The 24,045-nt window shown below is 40.7% G+C and overlaps 1 protein-coding gene across 5 annotated transcripts in view; it reads right to left on the bottom strand.

Moving 5' to 3' along the window:
• ARHGEF10L (Rho guanine nucleotide exchange factor 10 like) overlaps window positions 1-24,045 on the bottom strand; it is a 3,087,848-nt gene that overhangs the window by 2,044,486 nt on the left and 1,019,317 nt on the right. For all 5 annotated transcript variants that reach the window (XM_044061816.1, XM_044061815.1, XM_044061819.1 and 2 more), the window contains one exon: window positions 1,596-1,704. In XM_044061816.1, coding sequence (XP_043917751.1) covers window positions 1,596-1,704 — 109 coding nt within the window. The remainder of the gene's footprint in view (window positions 1-1,595; window positions 1,705-24,045) is intronic.

Raw genomic sequence — 24,045 nt, forward strand, 5'->3', positions numbered from 1 at the left:
GCAATGGTGGGATCTGTGGTGAAGGCTTGCGACAAATTTTGTGATTTTATTGTAGCAAGTTTCTAGGCTATTTAGATCAGTCTTGCATAGGATGGTAAAGATTTGTGAAGAGTAGAGGTGTGTGGATAGTAGGTTGGATCTGGCTGTGAATATGTTTTGGTACTATGTCTTCCTGCTGCCATATTGTAGTAGGCCAGGCTCACTTGATGCTCATGTATTTCTTGCTGACTCCAAGATGCACAGCAATGGCATACAGACTGTGCCCACGAGATCTGGGTATGAGTATTGGACAAGATCAGTGGAGAAACTTGCTGGGGTGGTATGAATGGCTGCTGAAATACTGGCTTGTACATTCTGGGGAGTGAGTGGGTTGGTTTTCTAGTTACTCTCCATGGTGGTGGCAGTGTATCCTAGCTCAGGGACAAAATGTTAGGGGGAAAGCTGAGGCTAGAATGTCTCCACTGAAGGATGTGCACATTGTGGTATGTGCACACTAGGCTTACTATCATAAGTGCGAATGGTACTCCTGCGACTGTCGTATATTCGAACATGGAAGGTCGTAAACGGTAATGTTGAAGGCAAAATAATCAATCTAGGAATGGTTTTAACATGGGTCGAGGTAGGGGACATGTTTGTAGTTTGGAATAATACTGAACACCTACCTCGACCCATGGTAAACCATTCCTAGATTGATTATTTTTCCTTCGACATTACCGTTTACGACCTTTCATGTTCGAATATACAACAGTCACAGGAGTGCCGTTCGCACTTATGATAGTAAACCATGCACACTAGTATCAGTGACATCACTGTACACTATAGACATACAGGTGCAATTAATGGTAGAACTAAGGGCAGAGTCTTGCCTAGGTTCATAGATTAGGTTCATAGATTAGTACTAAGCTAACTGCCCTTGCAAGCCATTTTAAGCCTAGCCAATTATCCCTTGTGAGACTCAAACCCTGCACCTTGTGTTTGTAAGGCAAACACCTTAACCATTAGGCCACCCTCCCAACTAGTGACATGATGGTGTTGTACTGGTGTGCCTTGATCTGTTTCTTATATGCCTTGCTGTCACAACTGAAGAGAGGAACTGTGACTTAAAGAATGGTGGATGGCAGAGAGGCAGCAAATTCAGAAATGAAAAAAATGATGGCTGCATTTTCACAGCAGCTCCTACAGGTTACACACTTTATCTCAAGGCAGAACTAAGTTAGGTATTCATCAATGTCCAGAAACCTTTGGCAGTATGAATGTGAAGAGAGGTGGCATAACTCATACATGGAGAAAGAGATGAGGAAATTTTATCAGATACCTATGTTATGATGAATCCATCAGGTAGCTATTCTTTTTTTGGGGGTTGTATAGCATTGGTAAAATCCGTTTAGATACATGTATGCACACTCTCAGTTATGCGTGCTCCATGTGCACTGAGGTTTCTACACAGTAAGCACACAACAGACAAGTACATAATTCCTTTAATTAAATTTAGATTGCTATTTAATCAGTGCTCATACTTAACATGTGCACCCTATGCCACACCATCTATTCACACCTAGACAAAGGGCCTATCCACACCTAGAAAAAGGGCCTACCTTGAGTTTCTTTCCTCTGCAGAAAGGACACTTTACGCATGACTGCTATTCTTGTCTTTTCCAAGCCATCCTTTGTTCCACTTTTAGCTGCTTTCATCAGCTGCTGCACCTGTACACCATAAGGAGAGAAAGAGGAAGTCTAGTGAGCAAATAATACCAAGCCTCCATGTACGGATGAAGAAATAATACCAAGCCTCCATGTATAGATGAAGAAATAATACCAAGCCTCCATGTATAGATGAAGAAATAATACCAAGCCTCCATGTATAGATGAACAAATAATACCAAGCCTCCATGTACAGATGAAGAAATAATACCAAGCCTCCATGTACGGATGAACAAATAATACCAAGCCTCCATGTACGGATGAACAAATAATACCAAGCCTCCATGTACGGATGAACAAATAATACCAAGCCTCCATGTACGGATGAACACATAATACCAAGCCTCCATGTACGGATGAACAAATAATACCAAGCCTCCATGTACGGATGAACAAATAATACCAAGCCTCCATGTACGGATGAACAAATAATACCAAGCCTCCATGTACGGATGAACAAATAATACCAAGCCTCCATGTACGGATGAACACATAATACCAAGCCTCCATGTACGGATGAACAAATAATACCAAGCCTCCATGTTCGGATGAACAAATAATACCAAGCCTCCATGTACGGATGAACAAATAATACCAAGCCTCCATGTTCGGATGAACAAATAATACCAAGCCTCCATGTACGGATGAACAAATAATACCAAGCCTCCATGTTCGGATGAACAAATAATACCAAGCCTCCATGTACGGATGAACAAATAATACCAAGCCTCCATGTACGGATGAACAAATAATACCAAGCCTCCATGTACGGATGAACAAATAATACCAAGCCTCCATGTAATGCGGATGAACAAATAATACCAAGCCTCCATGTACGGATGAACAAATAATACCAAGCCTCCATGTACGGATGAACAAATAATACCAAGCCTCCATGTACGGATGAACAAATAATACCAAGCCTTCATGTACGGATGAACAAATAATACCAAGCCTCCATGTACGGATGAACAAATAATACCAAGCCTCCATGTACGGATGAACAAATAATACCAAGCCTCCATGTACGGATGAACAAATAATACCAAGCCTCCATGTACGGATAAACAAATAATACCAAGCCTCCATGTACGGATGAACAAATAATACCAAGCCTCCATGTACGGATGAACACATAATACCAAGCCTCCATGTACGGATGAACACATAATACCAAGCCTCCATGTACGGATGAACAAATAATACCAAGCCTCCATGTACGGATGAACAAATAATACCAAGCCTCCATGTACGGATGAACAAATAATACCAAGCCTCCATGTACGGATGAACACATAATACCAAGCCTCCATGTATGGATGAACAAATAATACCAAGCCTCCATGTACGGATGAACACATAATACCAAGCCTCCATGTACGGATGAACAAATAATACCAAGCCTCCATGTATGGATGAACAAATAATACCAAGCCTCCATGTACGGATGAACAAATAATACCAAGCCTCCATGTACGGATGAACAAATAATACCAAGCCTCCATGTACGGATGAACAAATAATACCAAGCCTCCATGTACGGATGAACACATAATACCAAGCCTCCATGTACGGATGAACAAATAATACCAAGCCTCCATGTACGGATGAACAAATAATACCAAGCCTCCATGTACAGATGAACAAACAATACCAAGCCTCCATGTACGGATGAACAAATAATACCAAGCCTCCATGTACGGATGAACAAATAATACCAAGCCTCCATGTACGGATGAACAAATAATACCAAGCCTCCATGTACGGATGAACAAATAATACCAAACCTCCATGTACGGATGAACACATAATACCAAGCCTCCATGTACGGATGAACAAATAATACCAAGCTTCCATGTACGGCTGAACAAATAATACCAAGCCTCCATGTACGGATGAACAAATAATACCAAGCCTCCATGTACGGATGAACACATAATACCAAGCCTCCATGTACGGATGAACAAATAATACCAAGCCTCCATGTACGAATGAACACATAATACCAAGCCTCCATGTACGGATGAACAAATAATACCAAGCCTCCATGTACGGATGAACAAATAATACCAAGCCTCCATGTACGGATGAACAAATAATACCAAGCCTCCATGTACGGATGAACACATAATACCAAGCCTCCATGTACGGATGAACAAATAATGCCAAGCCTCCATGTACGGATGAACACATAATACCAAGCCTCCATGTACGGACACAATATTTTTACAGCTGGACATACAAATCTAAGCTAGTCATCATAACCAAAATCATCCTTCATTGCTAAAGCTAAGTGTATCAATGTTGCAGACCTTTGTAGTAATTAAGACATACTAGAATCCTAGATTATTCTAGATACAGTGCCAGACAGGACTGCATTCACATGTTCTGTAGTCCAAAAATGTACATCCATAAAAGTATGACTTAACTGATGTCTACATTGTCTAAAAACATAATATGAAAAATATAATTTTGTAGAGACAGACATTAGTCTGCACTGAACACCTTTTAGCAAAATTAAAAGTCCTCAAAACTCATACATTTCAGTGACAATTGATCTTTTTCTTCTTCTTCCTCATATGCTACGAATGAGTTGCACTTACATTTATGTAACTATAAATGTTAGTCTATATGGTACACCTGAAAGTGTGACTAAAATGTAGATCTGTATAAGATCACTTTCAGTATACAAAACCAGACTTAAGTAAATAACAACAACCCATCCACACTTTGACAAAACAGCCACCCTTTGTAAGATATAACTTTCAAACAAATAAGACCAGGTGTGCAACCTGTTTTTTAATCATGTAATGATATAATAGTTATCGAAACCCAAAACAAGAAAATGTTATTTAGAGTATGAAAATAATGCATTCAAAGGAAATGCATTCAGCTCAATATTCTCTGGTTTACTCATAAAGCCATATGTGTTTGGGATTAACAGGAATGTCTCAGGTAAATATAATAACTAAATATTCAATTCAGTTGCTGCTCCAGTACCAATAAAGGACTCCTAGTCAGTCAAATTCAACACTTTAATATCCAATAAAATATACAAGCTTAAAGGATTTAGCACATTTATTTCTAACAAAAACCTGGAAGATGTTTTCTGTTATGCCCAACAAACCCAGGGTATTTTCTAGACCACTAAAGTTTGGGTTCAGGAGAAACCCCAGTCTAAAGGATGTTTTTGAAAGGCGAAATACAAAACCTGTGGGCACAATATTAGGAACATATAAATGTGGTATGTGTGCTCAATGCTCACTTATGTATAATCAAAACACACATTAAAGTCACATTTACCCACAGGGGCATTTCAACTGTCATACCATAGGAGTGATTTATTTAGCCCACTGTAAGGTATGCGGTTCCTACTATGTGGGGAAGACCGAACGTACATTGAGGCAAAGGTTCTATGAGCATACATATGATATAAACTGGAAAAAGGACACCAATGCCCTTTACAGACACTCTCTGCGGTGTTCCCAAGCAGACTATAAGTTTTGGGTTATAGAGAAAGTTACTCAACAAGAAAGGGGAAGTGACTGGGAATCTAAGCTAGAATTTAGAGAACTTATTTGGCAATTACAACTTGATGCCTGTTTCCCCCCTGGATTGAATGTCCACCTTTCACAGGCCCCAGCTCTTAAGTTAAGAGCAAACAGATACTAACATTAATATAGAACAACATCCAGTTTCTTAAGTGTTTTTAAGTGTTTTCTATAGATATAGAATTTCTAGATATATGTATATGTATCATATGTGTATATATGTAAAATGTTATAACGTGAAAACTTTGAATTTTTAAACATATTTTGAAGTTGGTGTTGTCAGTATGTTTTTTATGTAACAGCCAATCACAGAGGTGTTGGGTGTATTTAAATGATTTTAGATTCAATGTCAGGTGATTCTGAAGATGTTTCTGGTATGTTAGAAATGAAAGTGCTAAATCCTTTAAGCTTGTATATTTTATTGGATATTAAAGTGTTGAATTTGATCAACTGGGAGTCCTTTATTGGTACTGGAGCAAGTGAAGTGAGTATTCGGTTACTGGTGTCTTTACACTTCAGTATTTCACTTGAATAAATATCATATAACTGGACTGCTAACATTTACTTTCCTTTGTAGTGTATGTTCCAGGGATCAGAACTACAAATTTACTTACTAGCACCATAAAGTCTTGAAAAGGTTTCAGAATGTGTGCAAGCAACACTTAAATGCTACCACACCCACTTACTATTTCGTTTATTTAAGTTCTGGGAATGGTAAAATAATATATTGTGGAGAGGAGTTCAAATTATGATCTCATGCCAACCAGAGACCCCATTTGTTTCTTAAACTGAATACACTGTTCTCTAATGGAAAAAAATATCAGTGAAACTCATTAATTTCAACTTTTAATGTGTGATCACTTACAATTTCTTTGATTAAAATACATTTTAAAACAATATATAAGCAGCCCTTGTAGACTGAATGCACCTTATCTAAAGGTAAAATTTACTGCTTCATCTTTAAATAATCAAAAAATTACTGATTCTGGCTATGACTAGATGTGAAGATATTTAGTGAGTAATTATTATTTAAGTCTTGGAATTCTTATAAGAATTTGTGAGCCAAGCTAAAAAGTTTGCAGTTTTGTTATCTGGAACAATTATTTTACAATACTAAACACTAAATAAAAGCAATGTCTTTTTCTGGTCATATATCATATCATATTAAACAATATGTCATATCAGTTTATTGTTTGACATACATATTCAACCTGCACATAGAAAATTGCATACAACTCACCAAAATCTAGGAATACTTTGCAGACCTAAAAACTTTCTCACCAATGCAACTAAAACTACACTTGCCACCACTTAACTCCTCCCCTCACTATTTTATGATGCTCTCATCCTTACTAACCTACAGGCATCACAAAAAGCTAAACTTGAATAATTCAGCAAGAAAAGAACACTGTCAGGGGAAGGTATCACCTCCCAAAAAAAGCACAAATCCAAAACCAGAAGAGGTTGATACTCCACAACAAACAGACAGAAAAAGCTGAGGCAAAGTGGATAATTAAGCTATCTGCGAATAAAGGTCATGGTCTTAATGATAAATTTTCATTAAGACCATTTTTATTAGATAAACCTTTGAAACATTAGACAGTAGCAACATGTTTCACTATCTAATATATGTCTTAGTATGTTTTAATATTATACTTCTACTATTTATTAATATGAGATTTTTATGATATATATATTTATATATTTTATTTTATGTAATTTTTATGGAAAGGAAATTATGTATTTTTGTAACTTGCATGTGACTTACTAATGTGTTTTTCATTGGTGCTTCACTTATATATAAGTTGATTTAAATTTTTATGATTTGTTGAAGTCTGATGAAGCGTTCCAAGCAACGTGAAAGCACTTACTTATTCGAATAAAGGACTTGTCTTTTCATTCATCTGGTTTGCTTCGTTTGTTGTGGAGTATCAACCTCTTCTGGTTTTGGATTAAACTTGAATAATGCTACAATAAAGTGGCTAAATCTGTAGCAAATACCCCTTTCAGTACCCACCATTTTTACAGTGCTAAAAGTCTAAACAAGTTAGAACACCTCCATCAACTAACATATGCACAGCTTCTTACCACCTATAAAATTATCCAGCATCCATCTGCTTGTCCAGCAATAAATATCATTCTACACAATTATGTTCCCACTTGGTCTTTATGACCCAATGACCAGAAACTCCTCTTTGTCCACAAACCTATCAAATCTGCTGGGCATGTTCAGTACTTGTACCATGTCACCAAGGCAATGGTGGAATTCCTTGCCTGTATCTATTAGGTCAATACCTTCCCTCCAGTCCTTTAAAGTCATTCTGAAAGACATCCTAGCCAAATCTGGCTCTGTTTTTGCTCAGCCTTAGGATAAACTATTACCTTAAATATAAACAAGTACCCATTCATACTTTTCACCTCCTTTCCCTCCCTTCTTCACTTCCTTCCTTCCTTAATTCAATCAATTCTCTTCCCTGACTATCTGTCTTAATATGCTATAACCCTGTTTTCTTCTCACACTTAATATTGTAGCTCCTGTTTGTATTATACTAACTTACCTTTAATTTCACTAAACTGGCTAAAATTTCTTTAAATATTAAATAATTCTCATATATGCTGTATCTATTCTTAGCCAATGTTTTCATTTTATGTCTAGTATTAAACTGTAGATGCTTTTTACTGTTTTTATTGTATTATTTTTGAAGATTGTAAAATTATTATTCTTAAAATGTTTTTGTAATACTTTGGAGCTTTTCTCCCTGGGCCTCAGCTGAAAATGGGCACCTACCCAGTCGGACTTTCCAGGTAAACAAATATCAATCAATCAATCAATAAATAAATAAAAACTGACATTGACACTGGCAGTAGACGTTTTCTGATACACACGGGTGTGAATTTCAAGGATATTAACATTATTACAGTCTACCAAACCAACAACATTACAGACAGCAAACTAATCACTATTGTAAAAGTCAAGGTAAGTTTAAATACTATCACTTAACAATATTAGCAATGCAGAATGCAGACATAATCCAGATCAATGGTTATTTTTCAAGAGTTACAGTACCTCGCTGCAGCATGCCATATACATAACAAATTGTTAGTGTCAGTGGTGCAACAGGTTGCACGCTCACCTTTAGTACGGGAAGACCAGAAGGTTGTGGGTTTAATCCCACTTCAGGTAATTGCATTGCTAACACTGCAGTGCATCATTAGGGAATGCTGCTCTTCTGAGAATGTCATCTCCAACTGAGACATTAAATCAAGGTCCTATCTGCTTGAGTTGTTAGTAGCTCAGTTGGATATAAGCACCTACAGAAAACAGTAATAAAGGTCTCCCAGTTGCCTTGACCAGATTTCCTCTAGTAGTAGAAATAACGCCTCAGTTCTCCCCTGAAAACAGGCCACTAGTCTAGTGGAACAAACCTAGTCAATAAAGGATAGACAGATAAATAGACAGACAAATAAACATGCAGGCTGTTTCTCAATATTCCTAGAGATAACAATCACAATCATCCAAGCTCAGGGAGTCTTTAAATTAATTAAATATCATGGATAAAAGAAAGCTGTGTCTGTATTCTGTACAGCCTGAAGTGGATGCTGCTGCACAAATCTCCTAACAAACAGAATGAGGCCTCCGCCTTGTATGTCTTAGGAAAAATGCACCGTTAACAGTAAATGTGTACTTCATTGGCTGCCTCTTTATCAATTTTGGTTTCAGTTCTTAGTAACACTAAATTAATTAAATGGCAGGGATGAATGAAATGACTGCCATGACGCAGTACAATTCAAGTTAGACTCCCACTCTATCAGTCTGATGTTAGTAGAATTACAGTGAGAAATAGTTACATACTAACCCTAGAGTGGCTTCTGAGCTTTGAAGTTGCACCTCCTTATACCCCTCAACCTCTTAGAGCAAGAAATCTGGATAAAGCCATAAATAAAAGTGGGACAAAGGCCCAAAACTAGGGACAATTTTTAAATACTGCTCTTACAAAGTTAGAAAGTTGATAGAATAAAACATTTTGCATTAGCATGAATTTTCTGAAGGGCATGAAGTCTGAAAATCACATGTATGTCATTATTTTATAGCTTCAATCTTTAATGTTTTGCTACTAGTTTGCCAGAAACTACAATTTTATGAAAACAGACCAAAAATATAAGGCAAAAATCAGGACACTGTGAAAATCTCTACAGTTGAGATGCGTGCACCTCCTCCCTCTCACAAAATGTTATAGTCTAAAGAAGGTATTTTGCTTAGAGCATAACAAAAGAAAAATTCATGGACAAAGAATTTTTTGAAAAAAGATTGCTCAGCTTTATAGAAAAGGAAGATCTATGACAATATTCTCCTTAGTTAAAACAATAGATGTTACGTGCAGAATCTAATATCTGGAGAATGGAATTTAAAGACATCACAGCACCAACTAAAGTACTTCTGAGTGATGTTCACAGGAAGAGACTTAATAATACACAAGTACAGAAGTAATGGAGTCGAACTGAATTAGAGCTGATGTATTTGCAAAAGAAAGAGTGGAATCCTACTTTATCTCCACCTAAAAAAGACAAAAGGTTGAAAAGCATTCTACAGAAGAGGCAAACATCTGCCTTTAAGTGAACTATACTAATAAGCAATTTCCAGCCATGAGTGATGAAGAATTTACCTACAACAGGTATGTTTTATCCATGACCTTAAAGCCATTGTGTGAGAATTTCATTGGATGCGTGTAAATACTGACTCGGCCATGAGCAGACGGTGATTATCAGAATTACCTAACTTAGTAATTTTAAAATTGATATTCTTTATTTTTTTTAATAATTCCATTTTTAATAATTTTATCATACAGAGGTTTTATTTTTATTTGAGGGGTGTTTTAACAGACATTCAGAAGCAGAAGCATTTCAGTGAACATGCACCCCTGATGAAACCGTACACAGAACCGACAGAAATTGTTCTTATCACTCTGATACATGGTATTGAGAAACAATGCAACAATGCAACGATCAATACTGTAAAACCTTACCGTGCAATAAATTCAGTATTATACACTGTATTTTTCTTTATCATACCTCAAATTACTTTTTATATCTTTGAGACTGTACTGTATAGACATATAGTGTCAGCAGCACTTTTCTTCAGCCAGGTTTGAGGCTTCACATGATAAAAGAAATTTCTTTTGCATACTCATTTACTAAAATGTTCAAATACAGACCCCATATGGCCAACCACAATCCTCTACGAACAGGAAGGGCTGCCATTCTGTAAATTACCACATAGTATGTGACATGCATGGAATCAAAACCAAGGTCTATGATTCCCACATGTGGTACACATGACAGCTTTACCACCACTTCCTGCATAGCTATTTCACAGGCCCATCTATTTGCTAGGTGTAGGTACTGCGGCTAATATAAATGTATGCAGCAGCATTATAGTGCATCTAAATTAAAAGTGCAGTTGTGTGCACTTACCATAAATGTAGATGTTCGAGTGTATTCACTGATGCAGTCATTACATTTGAGTTATCTGCTTGCAGGTAGCCCTCAGTCAGCATGATTAACAAAGTCTTGGGTCCTGCATCGGTTGCTGTCCCTTCTTCCATGACGTCAGGTCGTCAGGGGTATAAAACATGCAGCCGATGCCATTACAACAGTTTTTCTTGCCCCAGATGTCAGGTGCCCCCCTAATGGGAAGCAATTAAATATAAAAGCACAAAGATATACCTCCAACAAAAAAGCAAATACACCAAAAAGGCTTTTAAGCATAGTAAAGGAAAGTAGAGGTATAGCCAAAAGAAGTTAGGGGGCTGGAGGGAGGGTAACCAGGACTGCAACAGTGAATACACTTGAACATCTATATTTATGGTAAATGTACACAACTGTACTATGTTCTAATTGTTTCACTGTTGCAGTCATTACATTTGGGTAGATTCCCAAAGTTATGGTTGGGAGGAGGAATTTAGATAGCATTAGGCCAGCTATAAGGCCCTGCAAGACTGCAGTGGCAAAGACAGCTCTGGATTTAGAGAAAATTGGCAAATGATAATGCTTGGTGAAAGTATGAACAGAACTCCAGGTAGCAGCTTCTAGGATGTTCCTGACAGGGACGCCTCTGAGAAAGGCTGTAGAGGTAGATGCAGCCCTGTTGGAGTGAGGTCTGATCCCTTGGGGGATAGGTTTTCCATGGTGCTTATAGGAGAAATGAATACAATGGCTTATCCATTTAGAAATGGTTTGCTTTGAAATAGCCTTCCCCTCTGCCCCTGCAGCAAATGCCACCAGCAGTTGTTCAGATTTCCTTTGAGGTTTAGTCCTGTCCAAGTATAATCTAAGTTGTCTGTGCACATCTAAGGAATGCAGTATCCATTCCCCTTTATTCTGTGGATTGGGAAAGAAGGTTGGCAAATGAATGGACTGATTAAGAGCCACACTGGATACCACCTTGGGCATGAAGGATGGATTGGTTCTGAGGGACACCCTGTCAGCATGAAAGATGATGAAAGGCTCCATTGCCATAAGGGCCTGTAATTCAGATACCCTTCTAGCTGAAGTGATTGCTAAAAGTATAGCTGTTTTCCAAGAAAGAAATTTTAAGTCTGCAGTAGCAGCTGGCTTGAAAGGAGGTAGAGTGAGTTTCTCCAAGACAAAGTTAAGGTCCCAGGCTGGGGTTGGAGCTCTTCTGGGTGGTCTCAAATTTTTGGCCCCTCTGAGGAACTGCTTGAGAAGTGGATGAGAGAAGAGGGGAGGTTCTGTGTTACAATGAGCTGAAATGGCTGAGGCGTGGATTTTAATGGAAGAAAAAGACAGGCCCTTGTGAAGCATCTCAGTTAAGTATTGTAAAATCTGAGGTAAATTGCTGTGCTCATCCCTTGAGATTGGTTCCAGGCACAGAATCTTTTTCATTTTTCAGCATAAGATTTTCTAGTACTAGGCCTCCTTGCCTCTAAAATGATATCCATTACAGGTTTGCTGAGGGATGGTAAAGGAGAGATTAGGTAATTACCAGGCTGCAAGTTCAGTGTTAGAAGCTGAGGGTGCAGCATCTGGTTCTCCTGCTGAGACAGCAGGGAAGGAGTCTGAGGCAGGTGCCATGGAGATAACCATGACACACTGCATAGGAGGGGGTACCAGTGTTGGTGCAGCCAGTCTGGAGCAATCAAAATCATCCTTTGCTTGTCCTGTTTGATTTTTAGTAGTACTTTGGAGAGCAGAGGCATCCACTTTCCGGGCTTGTTTGTGGGGAGTCCTTGTGCAAAATTTGTCCAGTTGGTAGTTCTGGGGAGAGGCAAACAAGTCTATATCTGGGCTTCCCCATTTTCTTGTCAACGTGTTGAAAATCATTGGTTCCAATTTCCACTCATGTGGGTCCATGAGGTTTCTGCTTAGTCTGTCTGCCAGTGTATTTAATTTTCCTGGCAGGAATTGAGCTTTTAGGGGCACTTGGTAGCTCAAGGCTGTGTTCCACAATGCCATGGCTAGTCTGCAGAGGGGGTAAAAATGTGTACCCCCCTGCTTGTTTATGTGTTGTCTGTCTTTACCATTAGTTGTCCTGGAAGAATGTGGTCCTTGAAGGCTGTCAGAGCATTCTGTACAGCTAACATTTCTTTTTGATTGATATGCAGGTGCATTTGACTTGGGTTCCATTTGCCCTGAATGCACTTCCCTGCCAGGTGAGCCCCCCATGCATAGTCTGATGCATCTGTTGTTAAGGTTTGGGCAGCAGGAGGTGGTGTGAAAGGTAGTCTCTTGTTTTGGTGGCAGGCCTCTGCCCACCAAAGGAACTCTAGGCGTAGGCAAGGTATGATAGGAATCATTGTTTCTAGGTCTTGAGAATGTTGACACCATAGGCTTTTTAGATACCACTGTAGTTTCCTCATATGCAGTCTTGCATATGGAATTAGAAGAATGCAGGAGGCCATGGCCCCCAAGGCTTGCAGTATTTGTCTTGCAGATAGCAGGGTTTTTGTGGCCACTTGTTTGAATTAGGTTGTCAAATGAATTTGTTTCTCTGGCGTGAGGTAAGCCATCTGGGAAGATGTATTCAAGCTTGTTCCCAGGAATAAAATTTGTTGACAGGGTACCAGGTGTGATTTATTTTAGTTTATGGTGTACCCCGGACAAGTTTGTACAAAGGCCAGATGATTCAAAAGTATGTCCTGGCTTTCTGCCTGAACTAGACAATCGTCCAGGTATGGGTATATTTAAATATTTCTTTACCTGCAAAATGCAATAACTAGAGCTAGGCACTTTGTGAATACCCTCGGCGCAGTAGATAAGCCAAAGGGCAGTGCAGAGAACTGATAGTGAGTATAGCCTGCTTTGAAGTGTAGGTATCTTCTGCAAGATTCCCTGATTGGGATGTGCAGGTATGCGTCTTTTAAATCTAGTGTTGCCAACCAGGCATATTTGCCTAGCATAGGAAGTAATTGGTGAAGAGTCAGCATCTTGAATTTTGGAATCTCCAAAAAGGTGCTTAGAGTAGACAGGTCCAGGATAGGACACCATGAATTGTCTTTTCTGGGTACCAGGAAAAGTTTCTAGTAGAAACCTTGTCCCTTTTCCTCTTCTGGTACCAGTTGAATAGCCCCCATGCTTAAGAGAGAAAGTACTTGTTTTTGGGCCTCTGCCCACTGATTTGGGGGTAGGTCTGGCCACCTGCTTGGTGTTGGCAATGTGTGGAAGTGAAACCTGTATCCCTGGGACACTATATTTAAAACCCATTTGTCCTGGGTAATGAGTTCCCAATTCTTTGCATGAAGAGCAATCTTTCCCCCCAAAGGGACAGTCGGTTGATAAGTACTTGGAAATTTTAAAAAGAAGTCATTGAGACAGTTTACCATAGGGGGAGTCTTATTATTCCCAGATTTGGAAGTGGAGGCCCCCCACTGCTTAGTTCTGTGTGTCCCCTGGGACTGAAACCTGCGTTTTTTGCTGTGTCTGGGTTTGGCTTGAGAAGACCTGAAAGTGGCTGGAAAGGACCAATTCTTAGAGGGCCAGTGCCTACTAAATCTAGGAGGCTGAACTTGTAAAAAATATTTAACAGTTTGCATAGATTTAGCTTTACCTTCCATCTTTTTAAAAACTTCCTCAGCCTTGTTGCCAAACAGGCGGTCCTGATTTAAAGGAGCATCCAACAATTTAGCTTTAACATGATCAGGCAAAGATTGCTCCTTAAGCCAAGCATGCCTTCTGAGCACAGACCCAGTAACAGCAGTTCTGCAAGAAGCCTCTAATAAATCAAAACTACATTGCAAAGTATGTTTTCCAACTTGTTCAGCAGAATGCATTAAATCCTGTAATTCTTTATTTTCCACACAGTCAGGAATCAACTTCATTTTCTGTTTAAGCAGTCCAATAACATGTTGCTGATACTTTAACATATGAAACTGGCAGTTTAAAGCCCTAATGGCCAAAGTTGCAGAAGTGTAAACCTTCTTACCCCATCTATCCAGCGCCCTGGAGTCTCTATCAGAAGGGGTAGGATTTTTAGCAGTAGAAGCCTTAATGCCCTTGGGCCCCTGTGAAATAGTCTCTGAATCTGCAATAGGATTTTTAAAAAGGAACTTGTGGGACTCAGGGACCTGGTAGTATCTGTCAGGTTTTCTGGGAGCAGGAGGCAGGGAATCCGGAGCCAAACTAGATTCCGAAAAAGCATCAACAATGTCTAGTACAGGAGGAATAGCTAAAGGCCTATGATGAGGTAGGAGAAGGAAATCCCTAAGCCTCTTTTTTGAATCAGAAAAGTCCCGGCTTTCCCAGTGGAAATGCTGCCTTAGAGTATGTAAGGTTTTCCCAAAAGAAAAATCCTCAGGAGGGAAAGCAGAGGGAATGGAGTCCTCTGCATCAGAATCTTCATAAGTAGATAAGGGCAAATCCAGATAATCAGAAGAATCAGAAAAAACAGAATCCTGATCAGAAGAGTCATAATCAACTTCAGTCCTAGGCCTCTTAGAAGGGGGAGGATTGGCTACCCCTGATTAGAGTTATTAGATCTTCAGTCATTCTTATCATTTGTTTTTTAGGCATAGAGGCCTGAGCATGTGGCCTGGGCATCATTTTTTTAGGCATGGATCGAGATTTAGGCCTAAGTAAAGAAGGAGGCGTTGGTTTAATATGCAAGTCTGTTGGCCAGAATACACCCTCAGAATCCTGCACAGCGGCTCCAGACCCATCCAAGGTAGAGATATCCACGGGTTCCATAGCTGAAGCTTCTCGTGGCATACCGGACCCCAAATGGGTCTCAGTAGAGGCCTGTGAATCAGAGGTAATGGGTATCAGGGGCTGCAAAAGCACCTCACTGAGTACCGGGGAACTGGCGACTGGCTTAGGAGAAGCGTCATTGGCAGTTTTGGACCTCGACGGCCTGTCCCTGTCTTTTTCTTTGCATTTTTTCAGAATCCTGGTAGTCGGATGGCTAACTGATGACATTTCTGGATAATTAAACAGAGACCCGAAATATTTAGAGGCGAAAATATACCGATGACGGATCGTGTGCTAATTAAATAAAGCACAAAACCGGCAGCAAGGTACTTCGTGGTCAGGGCCTAGGCAAGGAATACAGTATGAATGAAAATCTTTATGAGGTATTTGCTTTCCACAAGTAATGCAATTATTAATTTTACTGACATCGGTAAGGAGCAAGAAAAAGTTTCCCCAATGGGGTACTTAGCTTTAGTTGAAGATTTTGGTTCTGAAACTCAAAAATGAAAATTTTAGGAGTCGGCTGACCGGCACTTGCGAACTGCTTCTGCTTCGGGCACCGCACGTCGGTTGCATGTTTTATACCCCTGATGACCTGACATCATGGAAGAAGGGACAGCAACCGATGCAGGACCCAAGACTTTGTCAATCAGGCTGACTGAAGGCTACCTGCAAGCAGATAACCCGAATGTAATGACTGCAACAGTGAAACACGAAGAACATCTGCATTTTCACATGATGACACTCTGTTGTAGTTGATGCTGGATACAAACTGGAGCCCTCAAGTGAGACACCCATTCATAACCCACAGAGCGGGACCAATCTAGAGTATAACACTGTAGATGTACAAAACTGTAACATTCTAGAGTGTGTGCTTGTCATGCTCAAAGTCCATTTCTAATGACTTGACATGTCTGAGAGCGCACAGTAACAGTCTGTTGTCCACAGAGTAAATATAATGCATGCAGTGTTGATATTAAGCTATGCTGATCAGTACATGCTTGAGCAACACCTTGCATCAGACATTCCCACATCCTTGACATAGGAGTGAGGGTGGAGTGGATCCAGTCATCATCAGTGCACTTATCTGCCACTCCAGCAGGAGGGAAAAGACTGCTTGTGCTCAGACCCACAGAGAATCCCTCTCCATTCTGGACATTGAGCACTCAGACCATATAGCTTTAGGAGCACTTGGTGAGGCCACACATTCACCCTACAGTATGGATCGATGTCTACCAATGATGGAGACACACAGCATCACTGTGTTGGATTATGACTCGGGTATCTATGACTCATCATCATCATCAGCCCTTTGCATGGGAATTAACATCAGTCTGTTGTCCTACCCCAGCCTGTGCAGCAGACATGAAAGTAAGGCTCAGCCCTGTAAATACATGACAAAAGACAAGCAGGAGAGATTCATATGGCCTTCCTGTTGTAGATGCAAGTAGTAGTCCACAAAAATCACAAAAACTGATAGGCCAAAGAAGAGCCATAAAGATGATTGACTGGACTGCTGAGGATAAGAAAAAAATGATGTACTGTTGCTATTATGGAAAAAGCCCAAAATTTCCAGACACAAGATGTACAAAAAGATTAAGAAAGAATTTAGAGGAAAGAAAAATACTTCCACAAGAAAAACTGTCATGCTATACAAGCTGGGGCAGGACAACAGACTGATGTTGATTCCCATGCAAGGGCTGACGATGATGATAATAGTAATCTCTCCTTTGATAATCATATTGCCAAGGTGGTTTGAAAATCCTTCTATGTGGTCCACCTAATCCCAAAAGGGTTCGCATCTAGAACAAAAGAGGTTATTGTGCCTCTCTACTCATCACTCATTAGACCCATCATAGAATGCAACGCCCCATTTGGGATGTACCTTACAAGACACCTGCAACAGCTGGAAAGGCCACAAAAGTACCTCACCAAGAGGATTACTGGCCTCAAACAGATGCTCTATTCAGCCCGACTCAAGAAACTCCAGCTATACTCGGTTGCATACTGCCTACTTAGAGGTGATCTCTGCCTGACATACAAGGCCATGTCCAACCCAGAATTGATGGACATGCTCCACCTAAAAAAAAAACAAATCCCGGAGAGCCACACGCTCTAGAGATAAAAACCTCACCACAACGATAAATAGAACATGCTGGAGGGATAGATTCCTATCCCATAGACTCCCCATGTTTTGGAACAGGATTTCATTATACATCAGGCAGAGCCCCTTACTAACACTCTTCAAGAGAAACCTTGATGGGTGGATGGGAAACAGAAAATTTACCCCAGGGATCACTGCAGTGGCTCTGCTGGACAGTGGCACAGGGAACTAATGGCTCTGCTGGACAGTGGTGCAGGGAACTAATGGCTCTGCTGGACAGAGGCACAAGGAACTAATCTAAGGGGGTGGTGAAAGCCAACACATTCTGGCTAGGCTTATAAATGCCCTTGGGCAGATAGCCTAGTACTTACCTATGAACCTATAAGCCTCAAATAAAAATTTGTGTTCATTAATACATCAGATTTGTGAAAAACAGTATCTAGACTAAGAAACTTTGATTTGTTTAGAAAAAGAAGCATCTGAAGAAGTCTGAAAATATAAACAACAAAACCCTGATATTTTTGAAAAATATAAAAAAGAAATATGGACACGGGAAAGAGAGATTTGATATGGTGCAATATTTATGCAAAGGCAAAAGCTAAATTAATCAATATAAAGAAGGCAGCCCCAAAGATATTTGAACAGAAATACAGGCAAAGGCATCCAGATATGGAAAATTCCACAATAATAAAATTATATCACAAAGAGGGAATGTAGAAAAGAAGATTTGTAAAGTAGAAGTTAAAAAAATGGAATTTGAAGTTATGGAGTGCTTGCGAAGTGAAGGATTTGGTGTAGAAGGTCTAACACAGGTTACATCACAGCATAATGGAATGAGTCTCCAAAGGAAGGAGAAACAGGAAGATCAGGAGACATCTGAAGAAAAAGATATGGACATGGGAAAGAAAAAGAGATTTAATATAGTGTAATATATATGCAAAGGAGAAAGCAAAACTAATCAATAAAAAACGCAGCACCAAAGATATTTGAAAAGAAATACAAGCTAAGGAATCTGGACATGGAAAACTTTACAATACAAAACATAAGAAGACAAAGAAGAAAAATAGAAAAGAAGCTCAGTAATGGAGAAGTTAAATAAATAGAAACTGAGGTTATGGAGCACCTCAGAAGTGAAGGATTCAGTGTAGAAAATCTAATTCAGAAAGCACCACAACAGGATAGAGCAATGGACATTCAAATTAAGGGGAAACCAGTGGAACGCAAAACAATTGGTCAGGTGTCATATGAAGATATTTTGCAGCCTTCCACAGGAAACCAGTATAAATGTTCACTTGAAGCTGGACAGCAAGGGAAGGAACAGGAAACTGTGGAAACTCTGATGCAGTCAGTGTTGAGAAGGTATGAGAGACTGTTCCCATATGACAGAGCAACGGATGACACAGGATGAAATTGAAGAGAATGTGCCACAGAAAGATGCTATAGAACTTTATACAGAATGCCCGCAGGAAATGGAAAACAAAAAACGTGCCCTCAGTTTAGAAGTAAATGAGCCATGAGAAGAGTTGCTTGATTTAATAGTGATAGATAGAAATATTAAGATCAATCTAAGAAAATAGACTGCAGAAGGTCAATAAAACCCAAAAAGTCAGAAGTTGGATAAAACAAATGAAAACAGTAATTATGACTGTCCAGAGAGATGCATGCTACATAACAGAAGAAAACAGGGTATATTACTGTGCAGCTAAATTAATAACGGATAAAGTATTACCACAAGAACACAGGGTACTGAGGGAAAGGAAAGTACAGTTTTGTACCTACCATAAATGTAGATGTCCGATAGGTATGCATCTGCAGTCATAACATATGGGTTGTCCTGCGTCAGGCAGCCCCTCGGTCGGCCGGATTCCAAAGTCTGGGTCTGGCCTCAGCTGATGTCGCACTTTCCCCGACGTCAGAGCGTCTTGCGTATAAAAGCATCAGCCGACGCCATTTTCCTCAGTTTTTCTTGCCCCAGATGCCAGGAGCCCTCTAGGAAGGCTAAATTTGGATAAATGCAGAGAAGTTCCAAACATTTGCAAAATTATATACAAGTATAAACAAACAAATACACCATAATAGATTCCCCCAGCTAGCTAAAAGAGGGGTAAGCACCCTAGGAATACCACAGAGGGGTAGAAGGGAGGGCAATCCTGACTGCAGATGCATACCTATCGGACATCTACATTTATGGTAGGTACAAAACTGTACTATGTCCTTCAAGGATGCATCTGCAGTCATAACATATGGGTAGAATACCATAGCCAATCTGGGGGAGGAGGTACTAAGAGAAGGATGGTGTAGTTAAGATCCCTTGCAGGACTGCAGTAGCAAACCCTGCTCTGGATCTGGAGTATAAAGGTAGATTGTAATGCTTGGCAAATGTATGCATGGAGCTCCAAGTAGCAGCTTCTAAAATGTCCTTGGTAGCCACCCCTCGTAGCAAGGCTGTAGTGGTGGCCGTGGCCCTTGTGGAGTGAGGCCTGATGTTTTCAGGAACTGTCTTTCCATGAAAGGAGTAGCAAAATCAAATGCAATTTCCTATCCATTTTGAGATTGTCTGTTTGGAAATTGCTCTTCCTTGCACCCCAGGAGCATATGCTACAAATAGTTGGTCAGTTTTTCTGCTAGTCTTTGTTCTGTCCAAGTAGTAGCGTAGTTGTCTGTGTATATCCAGGGTGTGCAAAAGTTTTTCACCTCTATTCTGTGGATTAGGGAAGAAGGTAGGCAGGTGGATAGCTTGGTTCAAGGATACCCTAGATACCACCTTTGGCATAAAGGTAGGATTGGTTCTTAGAGAAACTCTGTCCTGGTGGAAAATAAGAAATGGCTGCACTGCCATCAATACTTGTAACTCAGAGACTCTTCTTGCTGAAGTGATTGCCAGAAGGAATGCAGTCTTCCAAGACAGAAACTGTAGATCCGCCCATGCTGCTGGTTCAAAAGGATGGAGTGTCAGTTTCTCCAGCACAAAGTTGAGATCCCAAGCAGGTAGAGGGGGTCTTCTTGGAGGTTTAATATTTTTGATCCCTCTCAGAAATTGTCTGAGTAGAGGGTGCGAGAAGATAGGTGGATCCACATTGCATTCTGCTGAAATTGCTGAAAGATGAATCTTAATGGAAGAATAGGACAGTCCATTGTGGAACAATTCTGCCAAGTATTCTAGAATATGTGTTATGTTTGCCACTGTGACATCTGAGCCTTTTGATGTGCTCCAAATGAGAAATCTCTTCCATTTAGCTGAGTATGTCTTCCTTGTGGAAGGTCTGCGAGCTTCCAAGATAATGTCCTTCACCCTCTGAGATAAAACGATTGGATTGGTATTTAAGGAATTTTCCAGGCAGTTAGCTGCAGTGTTTTCAAGTTGGGTTGCAGGGTCTTGAAATTGTTCTGCGTCAGAAGAAGCGGCCATAGGGGGAGAGGCCATGATTTTGCCTGAGACATGCTTCTCAATAATGGATACCAGTGCTGCCTTGGCCAGTCTGGAGCTATTAGTATCACTCTTGGCTGTTCCTCCCTGATCTTCAGTAGAACCTTGTACATCAATGGGAGAGGTGGGAAGGCATATACTGCTAGGGTTTTCCAGCTGAAAGAGAGAGAGTCCACCCTCCAAGCTTGTGGGTGGTATGTCCTTGTGCAGAATGTCTTCAGTTGATGGTTGAGTGGGGAGGCGAACAGATCTATCTCCGGCATTCCCCATGTCTTTGCTATGAGCTGGAAGATGTCTGGGTGCAGCATCCATTCGTGTGCATCCATGGTTGTTCTGCTTAAGCTGTCCACCAGTGTATTTTTTTTTCCTGGCACGAATTGGGACTGTAGTTGGATATTGAGATTCAGGCATAGTTCCCACAGATTCATAGCCATCCGGCATAGAGGGTAAGAGTGTGTGCCTCCCTGCTTGTTTATGTACCACATGACCGTGGTGTTGTCTGTCCTTATTAACAGGTGGCCTTGTTGGAGGAAGGGTATGAAGGCCTGGATTGCATGCCTCACTGCCAGCATTTCCTTTTGGTTTATGTGCATGCTTAGCTGTCCTTGAGACCATAGGCCTTGGATACATTTTCCCTCCATGTGTGCTCCCCATCCTCGGTCTGAGGCGTCCATGGTGATGGTCTGCCTTGGTTTTGGTTTGTTGAAAGGCAACCCTCTGTTGGACTGGCAGGCCTGAGCCCACCACAGGAATTCCTTTTGAAGGCATGGAATGATTGGTATCATGGTTTCTAAACTGTGACTGTGTTGAGACCATACACTCCTTAGGTACCATTGTAATTTCCTCATATGCAGCCTGGCATGTGGTATCAGAATTATGCAGGATGCCATGTAACCCAGGGCCTGCAGGATTTTCCTTGCAGTAAGCTGAGTATGTCTTGTCAGAGTCATGAAGTAATCTGGAAGTTGTTTTTGTTTTTCTTCTGTGAGAAAGGCCATCTGGGTGGTTGCGTCCAGATCTGCACCCAAGAAGGTTATCCTTTGGGATGGTACTAGCCTTGACTTTTGGATGTTGACTGTGTACCCCAAGGTCTGTAGCAGGTGTATGGCATAGGCCAAGTCCTTTAACAAATTTGTCTTGTTGTCCGCTTGAATTAGGCAGTCGTCCAGGTATGGGTAAATTTGAATTCCCTGTAGTCTGCAGTGTGCAATTACTGATGCCAGGCATTTGGTGAATACTCTGGGCACAGTAGATAAGCCAAAGGGCAATGCTGAGAATTGATAATGCTCTGATCCTGCAAGAAATCTGAGGTGTCTTCTGCAACTTGGTCGAATAGGGACGTGCAGGTATGCCTCCTTGAGATCTAGAGTCACCAGCCAAGACTCCTTGCCCAGCATGGGAAGAAGTTGCTGTAGGGTCAGCATCTTGAATTTTGGCACAATGAGATAAGTGTTCAGTGCGGACAGGTCGTGAATGGGTCTCCATTGATTTTCTTTTCTTGGTACAAGGAACAATCTGGAGTAAAATACTTGGCCTTGTTCTGAATGTGGTACCTTTTCTATAGCCTTTATCTGAATTAGATTGTTGAACTGTCTTAAAGCCTCTGCCCTTTGATTTGGTGGCAGGTTTGGCATTCCGCTTCTTTTTGGCAAAGTGTGGAAATGGAACCTGTATCCTTTGTCTATTATTTGCAATGTCCATGTATCCTTTGTAATATAATGCCAGTTTTTTTGAGAATAAAGCCAGCTTTCCGCCCAAGGGTGCCTCCAGTTGATTCCTGGTAGGTGGAATTAGAGTTAAGTCATTGAGCCTGTCCTGGTGTAGTGGTAGTTGTTGTTGCTGTTGCACTACTTCTCTGGTTGGCAGGCTGCCACTGCCGACCTCTGTAGGAGCCCTTCGATTGACCTCTGCCTCTGGGGCACCTGTTCCTGCCTCTCTGGGCTCTGTCCAAGTTTGGAAAGGACCAATTCTTAGTAGGCCAGTTTTTGCTGAATCTCGGTGGTTGTACTTGTAGGAAATCTTTAACTGTTTGCACAGATTTTGCCTTTTCTTCAACCTTTTTTAAAATCTCCTGAGCAAAGGAGCCAAATAAATTTTGTTTCTCCATTGGAGCATCCAGGAGTTTAGCTTTAACATGGTCTGGCAAAGATTGTTCCTTCAGCCAGGAATGCCTTCGAATAACTGCCCCAGTCATAGCTGATCTAAATGAAGCCTCCAGTGCATCATAGCCACATTTTAAAAAATGATTACTAACCTGTTGTGAATTGTGCACCAAATCCTGAAGGGATTTACGGTCTACGGGTTCAGGAGAAGAAAGTTTCTTATTCAGTCCATCTAACAAATACTCTTGGTACTGTATCATATGAAAATGACAGTTTAATGCCCTGACAGAAAGAGTTGCAGAAGTATACACCTTCTTTCCCCATCTCTCTAAAGCTCTAGACTCTCTTTCAGAGGGTAGAGGATTTTTGGCAGTAGCGGCCGCAACCCCTTTAGGGCCCTGAGAAATAGTTTCTGGGTCTGCAGAATGGGCTTTATACAAATGGAAATGAGAATCCGGGACCCTGTAGTATCTGTCAGGCTTGGCAGGGGCTGGAGGGAGAGAATCAGGGGCCGTACTGACATCATTGTACACATCATCAATAACATTCAGAACAGGAGGTATAGCTAAGGGCCTATGTTGAGGCAAATGCAAAAAGGTCCTTAATCTTTTTCTAGAATCAGAGAAATCCTGACCTTGCCATTGAAAATGCTCTCTCATGGAGTGCAGAGTCTCACCAAATGAAAACTCTTCAGGAGGGGAGGCCGAAGGGATAGATTCCTCAGCATCTGAATCCTCATAAGGCGAGTAAGCCCCTTCCTGGTGGTCTGACAATTCAGACCCATCCGTGGAATCATCTGAAGAGTGTGGATCAGATGGGTCAGTCCTGGGCCTTTTGTCCGGAGGAGGGTGAGAGGCCCTGTCTGGGTGAGGTTGTGAGCCCCTAATTAAGGAAATAAGGTCCTCAGCAAGGCTGAGGATCTGTGAACTTGAGGAAGGCCTCTGAGAGGTAGTTTTGGGA

Source organism: Protopterus annectens, chromosome 2.part0 (assembly GCF_019279795.1).
Source record: "Protopterus annectens isolate FY-2018-M chromosome 2.part0, PAN1.0, whole genome shotgun sequence".
In the NCBI taxonomy this organism is placed as follows: Eukaryota; Metazoa; Chordata; order Ceratodontiformes; family Protopteridae; genus Protopterus; species Protopterus annectens.